Source organism: Charadrius vociferus, unplaced genomic scaffold (assembly GCF_000708025.1).
Source record: "Charadrius vociferus isolate BGI_N301 unplaced genomic scaffold, ASM70802v2 scaffold583, whole genome shotgun sequence".
Lineage (NCBI taxonomy): Eukaryota > Metazoa > Chordata > Aves > Charadriiformes > Charadriidae > Charadrius > Charadrius vociferus.
In genome coordinates, this window is record NW_009647690.1 from 459,189 (window position 1) to 482,339 (window position 23,151).

General features: G+C 43.9%; 1 protein-coding gene across 1 annotated transcript in view; it reads left to right on the forward strand.

The window, feature by feature from the left end:
• Positions 1-22,245, forward strand: part of PCSK2 (proprotein convertase subtilisin/kexin type 2) — an 87,222-nt gene extending 64,977 nt beyond the window's left edge. The window contains exons 8-12 of the mRNA XM_009881425.1: positions 153-328; positions 12,168-12,383; positions 13,674-13,774; positions 16,370-16,597; positions 21,411-22,245. Of these exons, the coding sequence (XP_009879727.1) occupies positions 153-328; positions 12,168-12,383; positions 13,674-13,774; positions 16,370-16,597; positions 21,411-21,897 (1,208 nt within the window). The 3' untranslated portion in view covers positions 21,898-22,245. The remainder of the gene's footprint in view (positions 1-152; positions 329-12,167; positions 12,384-13,673; positions 13,775-16,369; positions 16,598-21,410) is intronic.
• The last annotated feature ends 906 nt before the right edge of the window (positions 22,246-23,151 follow it).

Genomic DNA, 23,151 nt, shown 5'->3' on the forward strand with positions numbered 1-23,151 from the left:
TGCTGAACTGTGAATGGCGAGCGCGGAATTAGTGAGTGGGTGAAATTGCCGGTGACTTAAAATACCTGTAACTGGGGGACTCCTCCAGGTGCTGAGATTTCATCTTGTGCTGGGTCATGCATAATTCACCTTTATGTTGGTTAAATCTACAGGTATTCGAATGCTCGACCAGCCATTTATGACGGACATTATTGAGGCTTCCTCTATCAGTCATATGCCTCAAGTCATAGATATATATAGTGCCAGCTGGGGACCAACTGATAATGGAAAGACTGTGGATGGACCTAGAGAGCTAACACTGCAAGCAATGGCAGATGGTGTGAACAAGGTAACGGTTTTATTTAATCTGGGTACTGGGGCAGAATATGTACACACTGGCGCTGAAACCAATGACTTGGGAATACATGGTCCTTCCATAGATGTTGCAGAACACAATGCAATTGTGTAAACTATCCCAACTTTCAGCGTATTCCAAGATCTGTTGATGTTCTCTGCAATATTGTGGCATTGATTTTATTGTATAGTGTCGGGTTGGTGCGCTCGCTTGCATGTGTTTATCTCTGGTTGGCTTTACATATGCTTTTCATATGCCATCACGGTTGAAATGGAAGAGCCTGATCCTGTAAATGTTCCCCAGATTGAAACATGGCAGCTGTACTACCGACATCCCATTGTCTGTTTTGGTATGCAACCAGCTTATTTGTCATTTTGGATTTGTAGTGTTTTTCAGGTCATTAGTATATGGTCATAATTATAGCTGTTCTGATGTCCACGAATAATGTTATTCCCCAGTAGCAGAAGCCTCCTTGTTTATTCCCACCTTTCCACCTCCTAGGAACAGTCTGTGATCTTCGTTAAAGACACTCAGTATCATCCCAGAATCTGTTAAACCTGTACTCTATTAGAAGGTTGGGTAAAATGTGTGCCACAACTCATTTGCCACAAACAACAACAACAAAAAAAGACAGTCCAAAACAAACAAACAAAGCTTGCATGGCTCTGTCTCCATCTCTTCGGTGTCATGCAGCCAGGACAACCACAGCAGCTCCTGGTGCTGTAGGGAATGAGCCTCCTCCCCTTGGTTGATTATAGATGGGTTTCCATAGTGAAAAGATCTGAAATTCCTCAGCACATCTGGGTGGTTTTGTGTGGGAGCTCCGTAATTGCTCATTTTTCCATCCAAATTATTTCTTCCTCTTACTTGTGCCACTTTCTCCCACTCTTCATCACCACCTCTCTGTGAGCAGAGCATTCAGTTTACTGTGTTTTGTGACATGATAATTAAATCTACTGCTGTGGTAGGTAGTGAAGCATCTAAAGCTTTCTCAGATCCTGAGCCTCAAATATTTTGCCTATAACAAATGAATTATAGTCATCATCTTGCTCTCGCCCATAAAATTAGCAATGTACTGCATTAACGCGGGAAGACTTGTCACAAATTTCTCCTAAGTCTGCTCAGTTTTGTAATATAAAGTTTACAAACCTCTGATGAGCTTGAAGTCACTGCGAAGCCATCTTACACAGCCTGTGTTTCTTCTCATGACTTGCTTTCATTTATCTAGAGTTTCCATAAAGATCCTCTTAAATACTCCTGTCTTGGGGAGAATCTTTCTTAGGTATGTGACACAGCTGATATATTTTTAGCAACACCCTGATGTCTTATAGTTAGTGGATAACTGATTTTCCTTCCACTGATGTTGCTTGGAGCGGGGGTAAACTCTGAATGTAGAAGAATTCCCATGTGATTTTTGTGTAATTCTCCTCCCGTGCAGAACTTGTCTAAAAGTAACAGAAAGGGCACTAATAACCCTGGCAGGGGAATGCAAACTAAACTAAATAGAGGTATTTTATCCTCTCAAGAGAAACAGATTTTAATTTGTAGTCGTGTTTTTTTGCAGTTTGGCATTTAAAAGATCTTGCTATCGTATCGCCATATGCTTTAGTTTGTGGATTTACGCTGGCATTAACCTTCTCTTTAAATGTTAAGTATAGGAGAAGGGCTTTTTCTCTTCTGTTTTATTGTCTGGTCATAGTCTCACACTTGCGAGTGTTGAGCATATTATTTTTTTTGATTCCTTCTCCTCAAAAGTGTTTGTAATTCTCTTTAAGAAATAATTTGCAATATTAAGGTCAGAAGGGGCTCTGGGATCTCTTGGGTTGAATGTTTGTGAAGGAGAGAGGATGGTGACGGTGAGCTGCGCTCTGGGAAGGAACACACTCTTGTCTTATCAGAAAGTATAAAATGAACAGGAGAGTCTGCATTAGGAACCCAGTTCTGTCAAACAGCCAACGCAGAATTAGGGAGCAGAAGGAATAATACGGGATTCTACCGAAGAAAGATATTGTTGTCCAGGGACAATTACACTTTATTTAATAGTGGCAGTATCCCAGCTATCTCCTGGCAATACATGCAGCAAGAAGAGACAGCTCCACCCCAAATAACTCCCTTTGCATTGTGATCGTAGCTTTATCTACCCTTATTTTGCTTATTACGTTTCCTGTCATAGAAGGGGGTTTGGGTATAGTTTGTTCTGATTTCTTTTCATGGAGAGCCATATTTTCTAAAGGTATTTCAACATGTCAGTGGATGCTGGGTACTCTCCATGCTGCTTTGAAAAACCCACTACAGACTCTCCTGCATGTAAATGAAGACTAACCAGCCTTTGATGTAATACCCTTTTACCTAGTTTAGGTTTATAATATATGCATCAAATTCTCTATTGACTGTACAAATGTAAATCTAATTTATGATCATTTTTCAGAATAAAACCCCCTCTTATTAAAGAGGAAAGTATCTTTTATAAACCGAGAGACAAATAAATGTAGGAATTCTTTTTCTCAAGTCTAGAGCTGATTCTCACCAGAGTGATGGTTCATGAATTAGTGATGAAGCTGAAATATTGGCAGGGAGGAAGCAACATGCTGAGAATAAAAATGTGTTATTAAACTAAAAGCAATACTTTCAAACGTCCTAGAAGGAAATGTAGGGTCTCGCACAGAGCAAGATTAATATCCTTGCTTCTAATGCAATAAACTAAAAATAAATAAGGGGGAGCGATATGAAATTCTTACAGGGAATACGCAGTTAACTGAGTTGACGAACACAGGTAACATTTACCTTGTTGCCACCACACTTGGGAACCCAGCTCAAGGAGAAACTCACTGACAAGGGTTTCATCCTTCCCCCAAATTCAGCTCTCATGTCCTTTTGAAGTCATCCCTCCAGAGCTGCTGGGATGCCGGGTGACTGGCACCTGATAACGATAAGATGATGCGAACTGCAGAAACGGAGAGACTTCTTGTTTGTGTGTCTGTTTTTATGGCTTGAAGCTGTGCAGCCATAACCAGGTGGGCTAAGCCCATCTGCCTACCCTTCCTCTACTGTTTCCGGTTCTTGGCATTTGTTAAGCTATTTCTTACCTTCTGTCTTAATCATACCTTCACTTTAGGGTGCTATTTGCTTGTAAGGTAAAAAGCATAAATAAAGGCAGCACTTGAATAGCGTAATTAAGGGCAGCAGAATCTGTCCATCACATTTGCAACTCTGTTATGGGCTCTTTTACTAACTGCTTTTCTAAGGCTGAACACACCTGCGCGTGAACTTGGTATCAGTGTAATCCATGTAATCAGAAGGTATTGGGAAGGAGACTCAAGCTGCTTTTTGTTATTAAGCCACAATCTCACTCATTTTTAGTGCAATCTGCTCTTTGCCGTGTTATCTCATGACTTGTGTTCAAGGGCAGTAGTCGGCAGCGTGAGCAGGTCACTGAATAGTGGTAGTTGCACTGTGAAGATAAATGAGCTCGCAGCTGAAGTAGCAGGCAATTGGGAATGGGGATCAAAAAAAAATCGGAAGAGTTTCATGCACATAAACATCCATAAGTAGTTTGGCAATTACCGGCGCTGATTTGACACAGACGAACAATCTTACCTAATGCAAATTCCGGCTGCTACAAAACGCATATTTGGGCTGTAATTGGAAAGGACTTAATACAACTTCTAGTTACTAAAGACCAGGTTGAAACTTGTGAGAGTCCAGTACCTGGCTAAGGAGGAGGTCTTGCCCTTGCCCGTGGCCGTGAGGCACCTCATGCTGGCTGTCGGCTGTAACAGGAGACTGCGCTACACTGCGGCGCCCAAGTCAGATAGCCATTAGGGTAGTCTGCAACAGGCTAAGGAGTAAGGGCTGTTCTGTTTGGTGAAAGAGAGATGCAGAGAATGTGCCCTGTCACGCTTGCTCTGGCTTTCTTTAAACACACTTTCCAGGAGCGAAAAATGGATGTTGTTAATGAGACTTTATTATCTGGCCTCTAGACTCCATCTGAGCCACATCTACGATCAGTAGCAGGTTATGGGGTCTAGGGAGAAAAAGTATATATTTCTTTACAGTCTCCGTATATCACCAGCCTAACGTTGTTCTGGGCTGTCCTTAGATATCTTAGCCCCGCACCAAGACCAAGCTGCTTGTGCGCTCGGTTTCATCGCTTCTAATCACTCTGTGTCACGTATTTGCAGATATACTTCTTTGATGAGCTATGGAGGGATTTTACTGCAGGTGCAGAAATACCAACTAAAGATTCAGAGCAGAGCAAGAAACCGGGATGGTGGACTTCGGGGCCAGCAGCCTGGCAGTGTTGAGCACAGCGAGCTCTCTCATCTGGTTGAGCAATACTTTCATTTGAAAGAGGTGGGGAGTGAGCTGGTAGTAGCATTTTACATATAGTGTGGCTGGACAAAGCAGGGCTGTGTGATTTACGTATCCCTTGGCTGACCTGTGCTGACACACTTGGGAGCTAGAGAGCACGGACGAGGAGGTAGGGATGGTAGATGGGATTCCTGTGAGAGCACAACTTTCTTAAATACAGACTTTTTGTTCTCTGGTACCTTGCATCCAGAATTGTATCAGCAGTCATCTTAAAGAGGAAGAGGAAACTAGCTCAAGAACTAATTCCACCCATGTTTTATGGTACATCCTGTCTTTAATGCAACATCCAGTTAATGTTTCTTATTTGCCATTTTATGAATCCAGTTCTTTCCAGCTTTAGCTATTGGAATTTAAGGCAATAAAAAGAAGTAATCAAGCTAAGCTGGTCTCTATCTATTGCATTTTTATGATTTAGGCTTTTATATTAGTAGGTTGTGAGGAGTTTCTCGTGGACTGAATTAATTTCTTGAGACTTCGCCAGCTCAGCCAGAATATATAAGACATGATCCATTGGTGCTTGTGCTGGTGAAAACGTTATTGCTTCCATAATATGGCTCTACCTAAGAAAATGCTGCACAAGTACAAATTGCCAGGGGAGCGGTATTAAGAATTTATAGTCTCATCATGGCTCTGTAATTGGGCTCACCAATGAAAGAAGAAAGGACGGTGTTAAAAATGAAAGGAAATATTTCTCATTTGCCTCTCTCCAAGGCCACAGACATTGTGCTACTGTTCTTTGAAATACGCTGAAGATATCTAACTGCATACTCTTTATTAAGGTGCTACTTCTAACTTTGTTTTATTTGCTCAACAGCCAAGTGAGGATAGGGAAATTAGTTTATGATCTGGCAACCATCTGATTACTCCATTTCTGAGGAAGCCTTACAAGCTTCTTTATAACTTGGGAGCCCTTTACTATCACATTGCTATTGTGGCTGGAATATGCGTGATAATTCCATGCTTTGTCTTAATGAAGCTAAAATCAAACCTTATTAAAACCCCACGAGTATGTTTTATCTGCTTGGAATTGTGAAGTCACGTGACGGGATATTTTCAGGCTTTTGCAAGACAGCATGACCAGCTTTCCTGACCTGGTGATGGGATACACGACCTTCTACTGAGTACGTGACCCAGGTCTGGAGATCAGTTTGTGTCCCTCTGCTTTCCTGCCACAGGTGAGGGAATGGGCATGTGCCTCTGAGGACAGGACAGGGGCAAAACCCAAGCGCTACTGATTTCTGTTGTGATACTGGCCTCCTCAGGGATGTCTTAGTCAACTCAGGACCTTGGCTGTCGTAGGTTTGTGCTTTGCATGGGCATGCGGCAGGGTTAAATACTGCCCTTCACAAAGACTCAAACGACTGTCTCCTAAAGAGCAGAACGTTGCAGTGTCAATAGGTTGGGGCCAACATGGCAATATTTGTAAGCTCCACATGTAAATACTTTCTTTATTGACATGTAAATTACTGTTTTCTAAGGAGAGGAGATGATAATGTAGCTCAAAATGTAGATTTTATTGTCTCACTCTGCCCCCAGGAGTGTTTTTGCCTAATCTCTGTGCCACAACTCAGCAGCCGTGTGCTTTTGCTTCCCAGCAAGGCTGGTGCTACAAGCTGGGAACCTTTGCACAGGGTTGCGAGCGCCACAGGTGATGCTGTGAAGCTGGAGTTCATCCCACCAGTTGGGAGCTCTGGGCAAGGAACCAGCATCGTCACTGCTGAAAAGTAAATCAGGTGTTTAGAATCTTTTTCTCAGTGATAATCTCGCTCAGAAATACAGGATTTATTTTTGCAAATATTATTGATACCAGAATTATGCCTTCAGAATTGCTGGACTAGAGTAATGCATTATCACTTGTGGTACGCAGCCCAGGATTCAACAAAAAGGGATGGATAATTAAAAAGTTTTGTCTCAGTATTTTCAAAGTTCCCTCTCCATTTCCCTGCTGGACTGAGCCCTAATTGAAACCTAATGCTGTCTCTCTTCACCGAAAGTGTAATTTTCCATTCCTTTCTCTTGGCTAACAGAAGTCCATTCAGTTTCAACAGTAATTTAGACATAGAAAATGGCTCAAGCATTATTTTTAGTCAAAGGAGATAATACCTCCTTTGACTAAAAATGTTAGTAACAATTATGCAATTAATTGGGGGTTGGTGGGTGGTAGTTCAGTACTCTTCTGTGACCACGTCTAGAATAAGTTACATAAAGCCTCTTGTTAGGGTTTAACAACTATAGGGCTTAGTTCATTGAGAATCTTGTATGCAGCAGTCTCTTGTACTTGGGTGATTATTATTTGAGCAAAGTAGTTTCAGAAATCTGCTAGGAGGAACCAGCCAGGCAGTTACGGAAGACAACAGAGGGACAAAACCAGGAGACGCGCGGCTGAAACATGGTTCCAAGCGACGGTCATCCTCTGCATAGCAGCCAAGTGTTCAGCTGAGTTCTTGCTCCTGCCGAAACAGCCTTTCCTCCCTCCCCATTGAACGCCTGAGGGTTAGACAGGCCAACAGCAAAGGGACACTACCTTCGGCAGTGGTGAATTTGAGTAGGATAACCCAGCTGATGTTTCTTCTGCACTGAACTCCACGACTTGGGAATGTGCTGAGCAGGCCAGGCATTCCCGGCTTTTCCAGGGGCACGGTACAGCAGCTCCAGGCTTTCGGAAAGGGCTGGACATGGGAGAAGTGCTAAGGCATTCAGGCTCAAAAACGACAGCTGTCCCCCTGAATGTGTGCCGTAGCAAACTTCAGAAATCCAAATATGTTTCCTGCTTAAAACTTTGTTGTCTGCGTGGTTAAATTGAGGTTACTTGGCTGGCTGTCAGGCATGTGTTTCTGCCTAGATTTTGCTTTAGATTTTAGCACTCCCCAAGAAATCAGTATAGGACGGGAGCAGGCTACCAGATTGCTCTGGGCAAGCCAGCCTGGCAGATGCAGGGGTAGTTGGAGGAGCCAAGAGAGCGAGGGCTCAATGGGCTGTCCAGCTGGCACCACGTCAGGGATGCAGGAACACGCAAGCAGGCTCCAGAAAACCCTGGCAGTGCAAAAGATGAGCAGCGGTTCGGCGATGCCAAGGACTCGCTGCCTCCAGCTGGCTTACGCTGCGTAGCTGGACCGCTCGTGCACAGGAGCGGTGGGGAGACCGAGGCAGAGTGAGGTCTCTGCGTAGGCTCCCGGATGTCTTGAGAGCCCAGCCCGATGCTCCTCATCAAGTCGTGACAGCGCGCAAATGGTCCCACAGCTCTTCCACAGTCTGTCCTTGCCTTGGTGTGCCCCAGCCTGGGGGCACGACGGCCATTTCCCATTGCCGGCCTGGGCTGCAAACTACACTTTCTGAGATAATTGGCAATCGTTACTGAAGGATGGAGTTTTTAATTACAAAACACATAAGGATTTTCAAATAATTCATTCCTGAAGAGAAAGAAACACTATTTTCAGAGGAAAATGCAGTGGAAATTAATAGGGGATGGAAACTAACCGAGTCCTATTCAGAAATCGGTAGGACCCAGGGCAAAGACTTGAAAAAGCTGCCGAATTTCTCACTTTTCCTGGAAAACCAGCTTATCTCTTACCATAGTAGGCACATAAATTGCTATTAAATTATATAGAAGGAGCTGAAACACTTCTGTTTTCTTAAGGGAAAAAATTACAAAATAGCTATCATATATCACACAAAGAAATGTGCTTATAAAATAATATGTCCTTTGAATTAGTTACAGAAAGCAATTTCCAGTTCTGTAATTTTTCGGTTTTTTTGGGTTTTTTTTAAATGTGTTCCATCTGCATTTTCTTCCTTAGAAACGGGACAGATCATAAACATCAGCAAACCATGGGGCCGTCCTTATCCTGAAATACCTTTTCCCCACGCCTAGGAAAAAAGACCTCCTCGTAGTCAGGTGTTGCTTTTTTTTTTTTTTTTTTTTCCTCCTTCTTCCCCTGAGCCCATCGAAAAGCTGGTGTCCTGATGCTGCCCTTCCCTGCTCTGTGGCTTTTCAGGGTAGGAGTCCGTTCTTTGGTTTTAACTTGTACTGGTTGGAAACTGTTGGTCCTGATCTATGGCTGAGGGATTAGGCCAAGGCCAAAGGGCATCAGAAACGTGCTGTAAAGGCTGTTGTGTTCCTTCCATCCATCTTTAGCAACCAGGCGGGAGTGGGTGAACCATTGTAGAGCTTGGGCCATGTTAGAGGCTCAGCTGTTAGTCACACGGGCACTTGCCAGCCTTGATGGGAAAGGTCAGGGAAGCTGGAGGAGATCTACTTGTCAAATACCACCCATTATTATCTGGAAAGTGTGATTCAGCAATCAAAAAACTTTGAGAAACACTGGCTTAGGCAGTAGCCCCAGTAACCATGATGAATGCACACAATAACAAGGGGAAAAAAAAAAAGAAATTTAAAGATGTGGCTGAAGTTGCATAAGGTGAATTAGGCTGCGGTCTCCTGCCAACTTACTTTTGCAAGTTAGTTCAGTATAGAAGTTTTTTCTGGGATTATGCTCTTTAGAAGATGAGAAAAGGGGTAAGAAAATTTCTCGGGGATATTTTTTGCTAGTAGCGCAGCATCCCACGAAGGACACTGGAAATAGAAAACCCGCTGTTTCTAGAAAGAGAGCTTCTCAGTAGCTGTCTGCGACTTTCTAAGCATATAGCCTTGCCCAAGATTTAATTCTGGTTTAGCCTGAATTGAGAGGTGGGCCTCTCCTGGGCTAGTACTAAACGCACCAAGATCCATTTTCAGCTCTGAGATACAGCTTCAGATGGCTCAGAAGTGTGGGTGCCATGCTGTGCATCGCTCTGGGGGGAAACGAGCACCTATCTGCAGGATTCTGGAGGAAAGATACTCTTTAAAATACATCTTCTTATCTTGCTGGTCTTTTCTCTTCTTCCTGAATCTTCCTTCAGGCTCCCTCTGGTGTTTGTAGTGTGTACGACTACCACTTTCTCCAGTCCTGTTTTTGGCCTAATATACATCAGCCTAAGCTGAGTGACACCACTGAAATTTTTTGGGTTCATATAAGGTTGAGATGCAATAGGAGCTTTCACTTCGCTTTAAATATGACCCTTAGGTGACCCAACTGGGATTTTTCTGGTTTAGACTAATACCATTCAGAGAATTGAAAATTCACTTCCCCTGAAGCCGCGTATTTCTGCCTGGGAAACGGAACGCTGCCTGAGGACAGCCCCCAAACAGTTTGCCTGCGCAAACTCTCCAACTGCTGCGGCTCTGGCTCTGGGAAATGTAAGCAGCAAGTCCTAAGCATCATTGCAAACAATACCCTTGTGCTGCTTATCAGTTTAGTCCAGTAGTGTTTGCTCCTCTTTCCGGTCCTGGCTAAGAAGGAAAGGCAATTGAAATTAAGAGTAGTTAAGTGGTGAATTATGGGTTTTAACGCTAAGCCACACTTGTGGATGTGACTCTCGTAGAAGTGATATCCTGAGGCGATTCTCACCTCAGAGTAATTACATGCAGACACCGGTCCCCAGGAGCGCTCAGCAGGCTAACTCCACCCACGGACTCCAGCCCAGATTTCATTTTCTCTCTGGATTTCCCCTGCTCCCCACCAACAATCTCTTACACCTCTTTTCTGCCATTCTTCCACAAATCCTGCCCGTGGGTTGGAATGCTTCACCGCAATAGCCGGTTTTGGCAGCGTGGAACAATTTGCCAAACGGGGCTAAAATCTGCTTCCCCAGGCTGAACGCTGCAGCGGCGAACTTCCAGGCGCCAAGCTCCTTTGGGAATTTATCACATGAAAACGAAGTGTTTCCTCTCCCTTTAAAATGGCTGGAAGGAAAAGGTGGTTTAAGAACAGGTTTGTACATGGCAAACAACCTATTCCTGGCACCGACAGCCACCCGCTCTCTGCGTTGGGCAGCCGCCTGCCTTTTTGGGACAGGCAGAGATGTGCTGGAGCTGCCACCGAGGCAGATGGTGGCAGGGTGGTGTGATGGTGTATGTGGGCATGAAGGCAAACTTGGGATGTAGCCTCTGAAGTGAGTCCAAAGGTTGGGTCCTGTAGGGGAAAAAGTCAAAGGGAAAAAAGGCATAACTGTTCTTGTGCTGATTTTTTTTTTTTTTTACTTTTTTTTTTTTAAACAATTTGCTGGAATTACTTTGTTCTTCGAGTATGTGTTTTTGCAACAGTATTCCCCCTCCCCCTTAAAACTCAAATGATTGATCTCAGATCTTTGTGGGAGTTCTTAGACTGATTTCAATACGCTTTTTCATAGTCATCATCTTTATTATGACAATCTATGTCCTGAGATGTTATGTATCCCCGTGGCAGCAAACCTGCTGTGCAATTCAGTGGATTATAATGCAACTCACTAACATGCTTGAAATAATGAGGTTGCTCTGTTCAGTGGGGTATGAAAAATAGAAGGTACTGCTGGGAGCTTAGATTTGATTTAAATTCCTGGCAGAAAAGGTTCCCTATTAAAATACCATTGCAGGTTGCTATGTTTGTATATTCTTTAACTTCCATTTCATGCTGGACAATGAAGAAGCCAGAAGAGATTTTTTTTCTTGCCTTCTACCCAATGCATATAAACAGTGTGTTAAATTGAGGCCTTGCGCCCTTCTGGTGCTGTTGGAAGTAAATATCAGAGAGAAGTAGCGTCTGTGCTGGAATCAGTGGGATATCCGCACTTTGGGTTCAGTAGCAGTGATCTTTCCCCGAGTGTCAGGGTTCTCAGGTCTGACCCTCTTCCAGGCAGCCCCTACCTCTTTTTTAGTAGGGGATGAGAAGAAGGAGCTGAGTTGATCCCTTCCCACTCCTTGCCTGTCTGGAAGTTGGGGAGAGGATACGGATTTCTTTCCTTTAACTAATGGGAAGCCTTTTTAGCTGCCCTTCAGCTTCAGTCTCTCCCATCCATCTCTCGCCTTCTCGGTGTAATTGGTAGACCGTCTTTCTGTAGATGATTCATATGGTCCCATAACTTTATTTTCTGCTTAGTAGTAGAAGCTGGTTTGTCAGAAAAACAGCTCTGAGTCAGTGATGCCTTTGGAGAAAAATCTATTGAGAGAAAAAGGTGCCAGTTTGACAGAGTTTTTCAGCCATCGCCTGAACCTAATTGGATCTTACAAACCCAGTGTGTGAGATGACCTGTATCCCTTTTAAAAGAACGCTTTCCTCATAGCACTTAGACCTTGACATAAACGCTAATGAATCCATAAAATGTCTTAGCATCTGGCACAGGAGCCTTCAGGGCGTCAAGCAAACTAGGAGATAAATGGAAGTGCTCTGTGTACATAAGGTTGCAGGACGGGCTGTGGCTGCCACTTAACTGGATTTAATAACCTGCAGAAGTCCGTGTTATTTCGGCTTAAGGTTGATGTATATTTTGTTTGGACCACTTTTCTCCTTTATAGATGCCTAGCTTTACAATTGGATGTGCAGTTTAAAGTAGCTGCTATCTGCTATTTGCCATTTAACACAAGAGGGTCGATTTTCCCCTTTCGCAGGGCCGAGGCGGCAAAGGAAGCATCTATGTCTGGGCCTCTGGAGATGGGGGCAGCTACGATGACTGTAACTGCGATGGTTATGCATCGAGCATGTGGACAATCTCCATCAATTCTGCTATAAATGATGGACGGACAGCTCTGTATGACGAAAGCTGCTCTTCAACCTTAGCCTCCACCTTTAGTAATGGGAGGAAGAGAAATCCGGAGGCTGGCGTGGTGAGTCCAGATATTATTGTGCTGTTGCTGCTGTCTTTGTGCACTCCCACGACCTATTACAACTCTATCTGCTTTGGAGCAGCAGATGGTTCTTTGTTGAGATGGATATTTTCTCATCTGCAGTACATGATGGTGCCAGAACTGTCAGCTGAGGAGATGTGGGATTAATATTGAGAACAGCAATGATCTTCCATCTCTTAGAGCTTCATATAGTCGATGCTTTAGTTTATCAGAAATCAGATTTAGAAGTTCAATTGCACTCTTTGCAGAGGACAGTGTAACGAAAGGTCTCTCTAAAAAATCTAAATGAAAAGTGTCAACATCTGAGGTCGTACTTAACCTGTACTGGCAGAGCAGTCGCGAACCAGACTTCTGCTGTGCTACAAGCTGCACAGAGCAGAAAGACATTCAGTTACCCACAGGGGAACTGTGGGGGTTCAGATCATCCTCAGTCTCTTACTGAGCAGTGGGAGCATCGTACTCAAGTCCCCTACAGGGCCATACCTGCAACTGGAAAATAGGCATTTTTGGTTCAAGTATAATTGGGATTCTCTTCCACCGTACTGACCACTGCTCTTCAGCACCTTCAGACCAGCCAGGACATAGTCTAATTCACAGAGTAGGAAATTCAGGTGTAGTACCTCAAGGTTAGTTTTTGCTAAAAGCTGTTATACGTTTTCCGTGGCGCTATCTCAAACCCCAACAACACATTGTATAATCCTAAATGCCCACGTGCGGTAGCAGATGGAAAAATACTGGTTTCTGTCTTGGTATAAGCTCTGTGCTGATATAGCCAAGATGAACTGTGGCACCTTTGTAATTATTGCCATAAAATGTATTTCTAAGCTTTCCTTCTGGTCTCTTCTAGTGACTAATCTGCATAGAAGCTAGCGGCCTGGTACTGCTGTTGGTTCTGGAGTTGCACAAATGTTAGAAAGCTCAGTACTGTTAACAATTCTAGTTTCAAATCCTTCTGATACCCACAAGGGAATTTAAGGCCTTTGATTAAACTGTTTATAGGAAGTAAATGCCATCTATATGACTTTATGAGTTCTAAGTGGTAATGAACAATGTTTTAATACATCATGGTTTAGTCTTGCATTCACAGCTTCTGTAACTATGTCTCACTGTGTTTTTAAATCGATACACTATTCTAAAGAAGAAAACAGATCCTAGGAACAAACACAGGAGAGCAAGGGCACAAATTCCACTTTCTGTATTTTTCTGAGTCTGTAGCTGCAAGGAAAATGGATGAGCCGCTTTCATTAATTACATCTAATATCATTGCAGGCTACAACGGATTTATATGGCAACTGCACGCTGCGTCACTCGGGAACGTCTGCAGCTGCCCCTGAAGCAGCCGGAGTGTTCGCCCTGGCCCTGGAGGCTAAGTACGCTGTTGAGAAATTCCTTGTGAGCTCTAGAGAGCAGAGGGCCTGCGGTTTGTTTAATGTTGTTCATCATTTAAGTTGGCTGGCTGTGGCACGGGGCTAGAGCGAGCAGCTACGCTGCCGCCTGCTACAGCAGTGACGTGCATGGTAGCTTACAGGTGGGGCAGCAGTCTTGCCAAAGCCGTATAGCAGATAGGTTTTGGCTGACGCGCTGTCTCTGTGTCCTCTCCATCCGCTGCTTCCAGGGGTTTGTCTTCTCCAGCACTGTGCGGAGGGAGAGATTATTTCATTTCTCCACATACCGAGTGTGGAATGCCCAGCCTACAAAAACATAACAACAAACCTATAGTATCAGACAGGAGCTCATCTTGTGCCACATACTGTCGGCAGTGACAGATGCTTTAGGGGAGAGTACAACAAACAGGGATTAAGAGTGATCTTTCAACAGTGCTTTGGCAATCAGTGGTTTGGGGAAAGAGCAGTCAGCCTATCCTGTTTAATAGCCACAGGCAGATTTATCTTCCTTGAAATTGTCTAATTCTTTTTCAACTTGTCTGTGTTTGGCACCCGTGTCATCCAGTGGCAGTCAGTTCCACAGTATTAATACTTTTTGGCGATGGTGGTGGGGACTGTTTCCTTTGTTTGTTCTTAACCCGTTGATGGTAATTTGCTTCTGTGCTACATAATTGCTGTTATGTGAAAGAACAAATATCCATTGTCTATTTACCATCTCCATGCTATTCACGACATTGGAGCCCCCATGTATATCTATCTTTGTTATCACCTTCTCTGATGATTAGGAAAAGTATTCCTTACAATAACCTATACCATCTCTTTACTTTGTGGTAAATTATTTTATGAAGTGAGACAACATTTGCTCAGTTACACAGCTTCAGTTGCTGCAACCGCGGCATGAAGTGAGCACTATGTACATAGTTTTCTTCAACAGCGCAGCAGAGTGAAGATTTGCCAGAGAAGACAAAGTTAGACATCATCAGCAGAGCAATGATTGTTGTGCTCGGAGCATGACTTGGGCCAAGTCTCATTTTTCAGCTTTTATACACATAAAACACTCACGCCAAGTGTTTAACTTTGGATGATCATTCCTTCTACTATCAAATCTGTTCAGTGGGACAGCCACCATGTAATAAGTTAATATAGCCATAAAAATGTAAAAGCTTTAGTGAATTTTCTGACCGCTGCATGTTTAACCTGGACTACAACCTTAATATCTTAGTAATAATTATCATTCCTCTTCATTTGAGCTATCCATGAAGACGGGAATTACTCTTGCCAAACTGTCACGAGCAGAAATGAGAGTAATACCCCTGGTTTGCAATTGAGTTTGTAGCCTTTGCTGAGAAGGCGACAGGGGAGAGAAAGAACTGTCAGAGTCTCCTGTCTCCTTCCAGACTGGCGCTATTAAATTGTACTGTGCAGAACCACCCTGGGCGAGTTACAGTCGCTCACAGGAATGGCCAACAATCTCCCATGCGGACTCCTCGCCTGCAGTATGTCTGTCAGCTCTACACAAGGTCTATCTGATGTGTCTCTAAAACCAGACCAATCTGTGAAAGGGAAAGTACAGGTTTAAGATATGTAGCAGCTCTTAGAAGATTTCAATAAGAATGATGCAAGTGATACCTGGTTTTTAGCTCTCCTCTGTCACCTTGGAGAAATGACAGTAATTGGCTCTTCTGGTGTACATTCAGCATGCACGCATGCTTATTACTTAGGGCACAGAGAGCCGAAAAGCGGATCCTTTTAGAGCGATGGTTTGAATCAGACATATTGTCATGTTGAAAGAGTTCATCATAAACCAACTGGAATAGCTTTAGTTATGTAGAATTAGAATGTCAGTTCTAAAGCTTCCCGAATAAAAACTTACAAGTGCCCTTCCTGTCATCGTAATCACTGCAGATCTAGGAAGACAAGAGCTGCTGATGAAAAATGATTATTGAATCTAGACAAATGTTACTTGACTGCATCCATCCATGGTCGTATATCACGGGTGACAAACCTCTACCATACCTTATAATGCAAACCCACAGCCACCCACAGTCCATATATCCGTATCCACAGAATACTGAAATTACGAACGCCTTGATTGTTATAGCTCATCAGCTTCATCAGGTTGGGGCTTCTCCGGGTGAATCTTGGAAGGTCCATGGGAAAGGCAGGAGGAGCAGGCAAGGAAAAGAGGGCAAGATTTAAGAGGAAGGCTAGGCGAAATTCTGTCATCTTTTTCTTTTTGTATTCTTTTCAGGATGTGGTATAATATCCTACTCATTTTTTTTAGCTTGAAAATGGCGTGGTGGATCTATAACGTATAGCTAAAAGCAGTTTTCAAGAACAGGGAAACAATCAGAAGGGATTCTGCAATTTTGGGGAATGTATTTTGGGGAAGCACTATACAATTAAAACCTATTCTTCCCACTGAAATCAACAGAAGTGTTGTTATTGATATGTGTATAGATACAAATTCTGTGTGCTTTATAGAAGCAAATTTTAGCAAAAGGCTTACTCAAACACACTGTCTTGAATTGTCTGCTTGGGAATACTGTACGCTTTGTTTTCCACGTTGCTCTTCCACAGCTCGGATCTGACATGGAGAGACATGCAGCATCTGACAGTGCTCACCTCCAAGAGGAACCAGCTTCACGATGAGGTTCACCAATGGCGTAGAAATGGCGTCGGGCTGGAATTCAACCATCTGTTTGGCTATGGTGTCCTAGATGCAGGAGCAATGGTTAAGATGGCGAAAGACTGGAAGACTGTTCCCGAGAGATTCCATTGTGTTGGAGGGTCAATACAGGAACCTGAGTAAGTGAATAGTCTTGTATGTGTGTTTGGCTTCTTCCAGGCATTTAGGAGACCACAAGCGTGAAAATAGGTTGGTAAAGACATGGATAGTCAAAGAAACATAATGAAATTTTTTTTCTAAGAAAGCCTAATGTTACCAGTAGCATTCCAGCTATTTCAATAAGCTGATAAAATAAACTACGTGATCTTTCAGTTCCTGGTTTGCTGGAGGAGTGCATTCTGCAGCTCATCTGTATCATCGCTGTTAGTGCCAGTAGTGTTAATAGCAGCATCCGTTTCTCCTGGGTGCTGACAGGTAGGTTTGTGCCAAAGTTTCTGTGAATAAAGAGCCTGTGCACAAGTGAAAATCTGGGAGGCTGGCACTGTAAACTACACAAACTGCTGCCACGTGAAATAGCTGTCAGCCAGGTGACATATATCTCCTTGTGACATATTCCAGCAGACAGTTTTATCTCCAAGACTGAAACAATCATCTTCCAGGTACCAGTGATTCAGTTTGAACACTACAGCATTTAATTGTGTTTGGGTTATGTTCTTCGAATCTCTAATTGCAGGCTGGGTAGTCAAATTATTTTCTGATTTACCTTCATGTGCTAAAGTGAATGAGTCAACAAGTGAATGAATTAATACTAATTGACTGCAACAGCTATAGTTCAATTTAATTATTTGAAATACTAATCAAATAATGGCCAATTTATGTCTATATCATTTGAAATGTGAGTTTTCACTGCCATGTTTGAAGGCATCATTATTGTATTGGAAAGAGAAAGCAAACCAGTGTGCCACCCTGGCACAGAGCTCAGCCAGGCAAAGAATAAGTTTGTTCCCAACCTCCAGGTGGGTTTGTATTTGCAGGATCCACGGTTCTACAGCTGAGATCTGAGTTTTCATTTATCTGGCCTACGCATGTTCACAGGTAGGAAAGAAATGAGAGTGCTGAAGCTAATTTTGAGCCATCTCTAGTTTATTCCTAATTTAAATGCAGACAATCAATCTCATTTATCTTAGTGCAGCCTCATGTATCGAAATGGGGATCATCCTGGAGGAAGAGAGAAAATTGCTTTCTGTAGGCGTGGCTCCATGCGTTAGACAACGTGCTAGAAGTATTCTGGCGACAGACTGAGCCAGAGTCGGGCAAGTGCTATGCAGTAGTGTTGTCTCCTTCTGCCGTTGTTCTTCTGTCCCGTGTCTGCCGTTGAACAGATAGAGAAGAGCAGAGGTGATGTGCGTTTCCTCCAGCCCAGGGATCTGGAACGGCAGTAAAGCTTCCCTATAGCTGTCGTTGCCCAACAAGCTCCAGAGCTGAGAAATACGCTGCCTTCTATTGGTGTCTTTTGAGAGCAGCTCCCAGAACAGGCTTTCTGCTTATGGCACACAGATACGTAAAGCTCAGCCAAGTCAGTCACCAGGAAGGTCTCCTCACCCCCTGCAGTGTCACCTCAGGGGGTGGTCTCTATGGGTGCCCCCCTGTAATTACCCGACACATCTGTATGTTAATGGGACTGCTGTAATATTTACACCCCCCAATGAAAATGTCACTGACGGGAGATAATAAGCATCACGACTTGCAACATCTACATTTTTTTTTAATTACACTAAATAAAACTAAGTCTCAGCATTTCCAGACATTCCTTGGACATGAAAACTACGCTGCAATTCTGCCATGGATAACCGGGTTATTTTTCTCATTTGTCTTTGCTGGAGCAACATTTTTCTATATATATATATATTTTCTATATATGTTTATGTAAGTATAGATATTTGTATAGATAAAATACATATTCACTATAGACATAGGTAGGTGACTAGTTGATACAGAGGTGTGTACTAGAGCAGCATTGTCAATGAGCAGGAACAGGCCAGGGAAGAACTGGCAGCCTAGAATGTACGGTGTGCTGAAAGCAATCAGTATTTAAAGTGCAGCATTTCTCTGCTGCACGTATAGAAACACTTCTTAGCAACAGGAACTTTCCCTGAAAAGGGATTTTTGTTGGGTCGGCAAAAAGAACAAAAAAATGGACAAGTCTGAATCTGGCTGGTTCAGGGAGATGCAAAGATGATTGAGGACATCATAGTCCATTAGCTGAGGAAGAGGAGCACAGGAGTGTGCTTCTAGAGAGCGGTTAGCTCCTCCTGCTCATCTCTGACTGGGTACTACACTTCATGAACCTCTGAAAATATTTTATTTTTATATACACACACACACACACACACACACACACGTATAAATAGGTATAGCAGTTGGGCAGCGGCAAACTGTGAGGGTGTGGAAAACCCATTTCCTCTTCTGCTCCTTGTGCGTCAGGCCTTTTCCACCACTGGTTGGTTTTGTTTGGTTGGGGAAATTCACCTGGACTCTAGTAATTAGTCTTGTAAAGCTGAGAGCGTCGGACCCTAATTGGTAGGAAAGGGGGAAACAGAGCAAGCCTTTCCCCTGTGTTTTAGAGAGCCGCGATAACTTCTGCACTGCAGCACTTAAGAAGGTGGAGAGAAAAGCTGTCTGCAGTTGTCAAACTGTCTGCAAAGCAGATGGAGTGGTAACACTGCTCTTATTTCTTTGGGTTTTGGTGTTGATAGATAGAAAAGGCTCACACCGTGGTGTCCTCCCTCATTTACTGGAGGAGATATAAAGCACTTATCACAATTCTCGGAATGAAGCACTGTTTGACAAAGCCGCATCCGCTGCGTGAGATTGCTGTGAGACAACGTGAATTCAGATTGCTTTGAGGACGAGAAAAATTGCAGAGAAATTGTAAATATGTGACAGCTGTGAGATTATGATCCTTCACCTCTGGCTGCATCTAGTGTGTTTTCCTTGTACTTTGGCACACGAAATAAATCTTGAGGGTTCTATAATTGTATGTTCAAATATTTTAGCTATGCAGTATCTGTTACACCAGCTTCTGCTCCAGGGCATCCATAAGATTCACACCAACACGGGTTTTTCAGTTTAAGGTAAGTGTTTAAGTGCTTTGAGGACCTGGACCTGAATGTCTTTTTACTGTGCAAGTACTCCTAAGGCGGGAGTACTCTATGAAGGGGGGGCAGAGACTGGCCTGAGCCAGTTAGTGATGTACTAAGCTCTAATACCTGGAGCTCATCTCAAGAAGATTCCCAGAAGCAGGGCTTGAACGAAATGCTTTTGCTTGTCTCTGAAGAATGCACTATTTCATTAGCAAAAGGAAAAGGCTGGTCCTCATTTCTTTTGAAAAGAAGCTATTAATTACCGCAGTGTGGTCAATGCCCTTTTAAAGGGACTCTCCTTATTTTAGTGCAAAACCTACGTCAGGGAGAGGCCACTGGAAGAGGTAGTGACAACCTGACAGGAGTCTGTTGTGACTTACTCCCTTTTTTAATGATTGCAGTAATTCTTGTCTTTCAAGTATTTATTTTAGACAGAGGAAAGTGTCACGGCGCTCACAGCGCACTGTTGGTGAAGACGCAGAGAGTTTTATTGGCACTTCTGGTGTAGTTTGCCAGCAAGTTTCTGCGGCAACTGGTAATTCCTGACCCCGAGGGGTTTGGCAGGCACTTGGCAGCCGCGGCTGCTGGCAGGGCGCTGCTCCCAGGCCGGGGGCTGGGCCTTCGGGCCTGCACGGAGATGCCAAGCGGGACACTGGCTACTGGGCTCCTCTGGGAGAGCGCGGATGCACCTTGCTCTCCCCCAGCACGCTCTTGCCGCACTTTGGAAATGCTGCTGCCGCCTCACGGGTTTCCCCAACCGCACAGGGAGCAAAGACACAGTGGGTGCCCAGCACGCGGGGCACTGGCCAGTGAAATGTTGCTCCCTTACGTGTCTGTAATTCACATGTGTGTGTAATTATGTGTGTGCAATTCACCCCGTTGGTAAGACCGTTAACAGGTGTGAGGGATCGCACAGCCCAGCTGTGAAGTGGTTTTCTCCCCGCTAACTTCCAGGCGTTGCATCCTCAGGTGTCCCACTCACTCCAGCGAAGGAGCCGCGCGCGCAGGTGACGGGATCTGCTTTCCTTTTGGTGACCGGGTCCTTGCAAAATAAATGCAGGAGGACTGAGCCCGTGTTTCCACCCGCGGGTGCAGCTGTCTGGGAGTGCTTGGGACAGATACCCGTCAGCGAGTTGTGCGTTTGCCTCTGTAAGGGCTGAATTATAGTAACCCAAAAAATAACCGGACTGCGAGGTGCAGCACTTTGGCAACTCAGTAAACAAGTGTGACTTCTTTGCTGTGTGTGTGCGCGCGCTCCTCTGCAGGAGCAGTTCGAGGATAGCAATTTTCATGGAAAAATATTTTTTTCAAATGAGCTGACAACTGGCATCCCGTGTTTGTGCTGGTTTCCGGAGCAGAGGGATGTAGGCCTTAATGCGACTGCACTGAAACTCTGTGCAACCGGTTCCTCTGCCTCCAGACAGCCATTGGCGGCCGTCTTTTAAGGCATCTGTCTGACACGAGTGACTGCTCGTGGGTCTTCTACTGAATATATACATTATCATGTAATTACCCTATGTAGTAGTGATAAGTAAAGGCAACTATTAAATATATGTTAATATTTCTTAAAGTGCGGTATGTACTTCTTAATTGTATTCCTTCTCGCTTTGTGTAGGTGTACATTTCATCATGTATTTTCAAATTAAAGTTTTGATACCGTTTTCTGAAAAGAGAATCTTCTCTTTCTGGCTAAGTTTGCAACTATTATGTCTCTACTTTTCCATGTATTAATGAGGAAAATAGTACGGGTTTTCCTGTGAGGCACCAAACCCCAGTAGCTGTAGCACGAGCCACGTCATGCTGCGTACATCCTTTTAATTTGCTTAATTATGTATGTTTTGACCTGCAGAAAGATACCACCGAGCGGCAAGCTGGTCCTCACGCTTACAACTGATGCTTGTGAGGGGAAGGAAAACTTTGTCCGCTACCTTGAACACGTGCAAGCAGTCATAACCGTGAATTCCACCAGGCGAGGAGACCTCAACATCAACATGACCTCGCCGATGGGAACAAAGTCCATTTTACTGAGCCGGCGCCCCAGGGATGACGACTCCAAGGTGGGTTTTGACAAATGGCCTTTCATGACCACACACACTTGGGGAGAAGACCCCCGCGGCACCTGGGCTCTAGAGATTGGGTTTGTCGGCAGTCTGCCGCAGCGGGGCGTGCTGAAGGAGTGGACACTGATGCTGCACGGGACTCAGAGCGCACCGTATATAGACCAAATAGTAAAAGATTATCAGTCCAAACTGGCCATGTCCAAGAAGGAAGAGCTGGAAGAAGAATTAGATGAAGCAGTGGAGCGAAGCCTGAAGAGTATACTGAGTAAGAACTAGTGCTGTTCTGCATGACGTGTCTTTCCTTCCCCGCGTCCCTCTACTCACCTTTCTACTATCCAAACCTCTGTGTTAGACATATTACAATGATCGTCTCTGTAGCCAAATTATCACACCTTCTTGATTTTAAAGTCTTATCTCTCGTCAGAAATTATTTTAATTATTACCACTGAAGCAATCCTTTTTTTACTCTACACCACAAATATACTGTCCCCCACCAAATACTATGTACAGTTTGTGACTGTAAATGATTTTTCTTTTGTGTCATACAAATAGGTAATAACCTGCAAAGAAGTCGATGGCTTTTCCCTTCATATTTTTGTGGTAAATGTTGTTTGTATTAAGAAAAGAGTGAATTTTAACATTGGCAGTTGGTGAGAATGGGCACATTTTTAAGAATTATTGAGAGAGGGAATCACAAAGAGGTTGGCTGGAGAGGTCTTTGAACGTCTAACAGCTCCTTCTGGACCCCTGACCTCAGTGGGACTATCCCCACTGGGCTCAACCAAAGTAGCACTAGACCCTACAAAAAGAAAGAAGCCAGAGATAAAGAAAATTTACCAATCCAATTTGCAGAAATCCAATTCTCGTGAGAGTTTTCTTCAATATATACACTTACGCAACGTACACACTAACACTTCAGCCACAGAATGGGTCAACGGGCGTGCAATAAGGAAGGCAAAGCGATGCCAAAGCGGGGTGACACAGGGAAGTGCTTTGCAGACAGGGTAGGGGCATTCGAGAAGCACAAGTTTCAGTTTTGTTTGCCGTTTCTTATAATTTTGGCAATTTAAATCCATTTCCCATCTTGCAGCAGGAGCACATAGGGAACGAGCTGTAGGATTTCTGGCACCCGGTGTGCAGAAGTGCATCTGCTTGTCTCTATGCTGAGACGTACCACAGCAGCGTAAGGTGAGGCCGCGGCAGCGTTTCCAACCAGACCCCCGTTTTCTGGGGCGTACAACCTGCCTGTCAGTTAATTGCTAAGGGAGAAATTCGAAGTACGCAGCTTCAGTCCCAAGGCGATTTTTAATTCAAATTTCATTTTTAAAAATAGAGATTTGTTATTTTTGTGTTACACAAATATATTTAAGGGGGGAAAACATGCCTAAGTTATTAATGTGTAATGCAAAGTTGGCCTTCTTGGGAAATAAAACGTAGTGTGTTTGGAAGATTTGTTGGTAATCAGTCATTGCTCTTTGCTGTTTAAAGAGCCCTTCGCTTTTCATACCTGAGTACCGTCGGTCTCTCTTG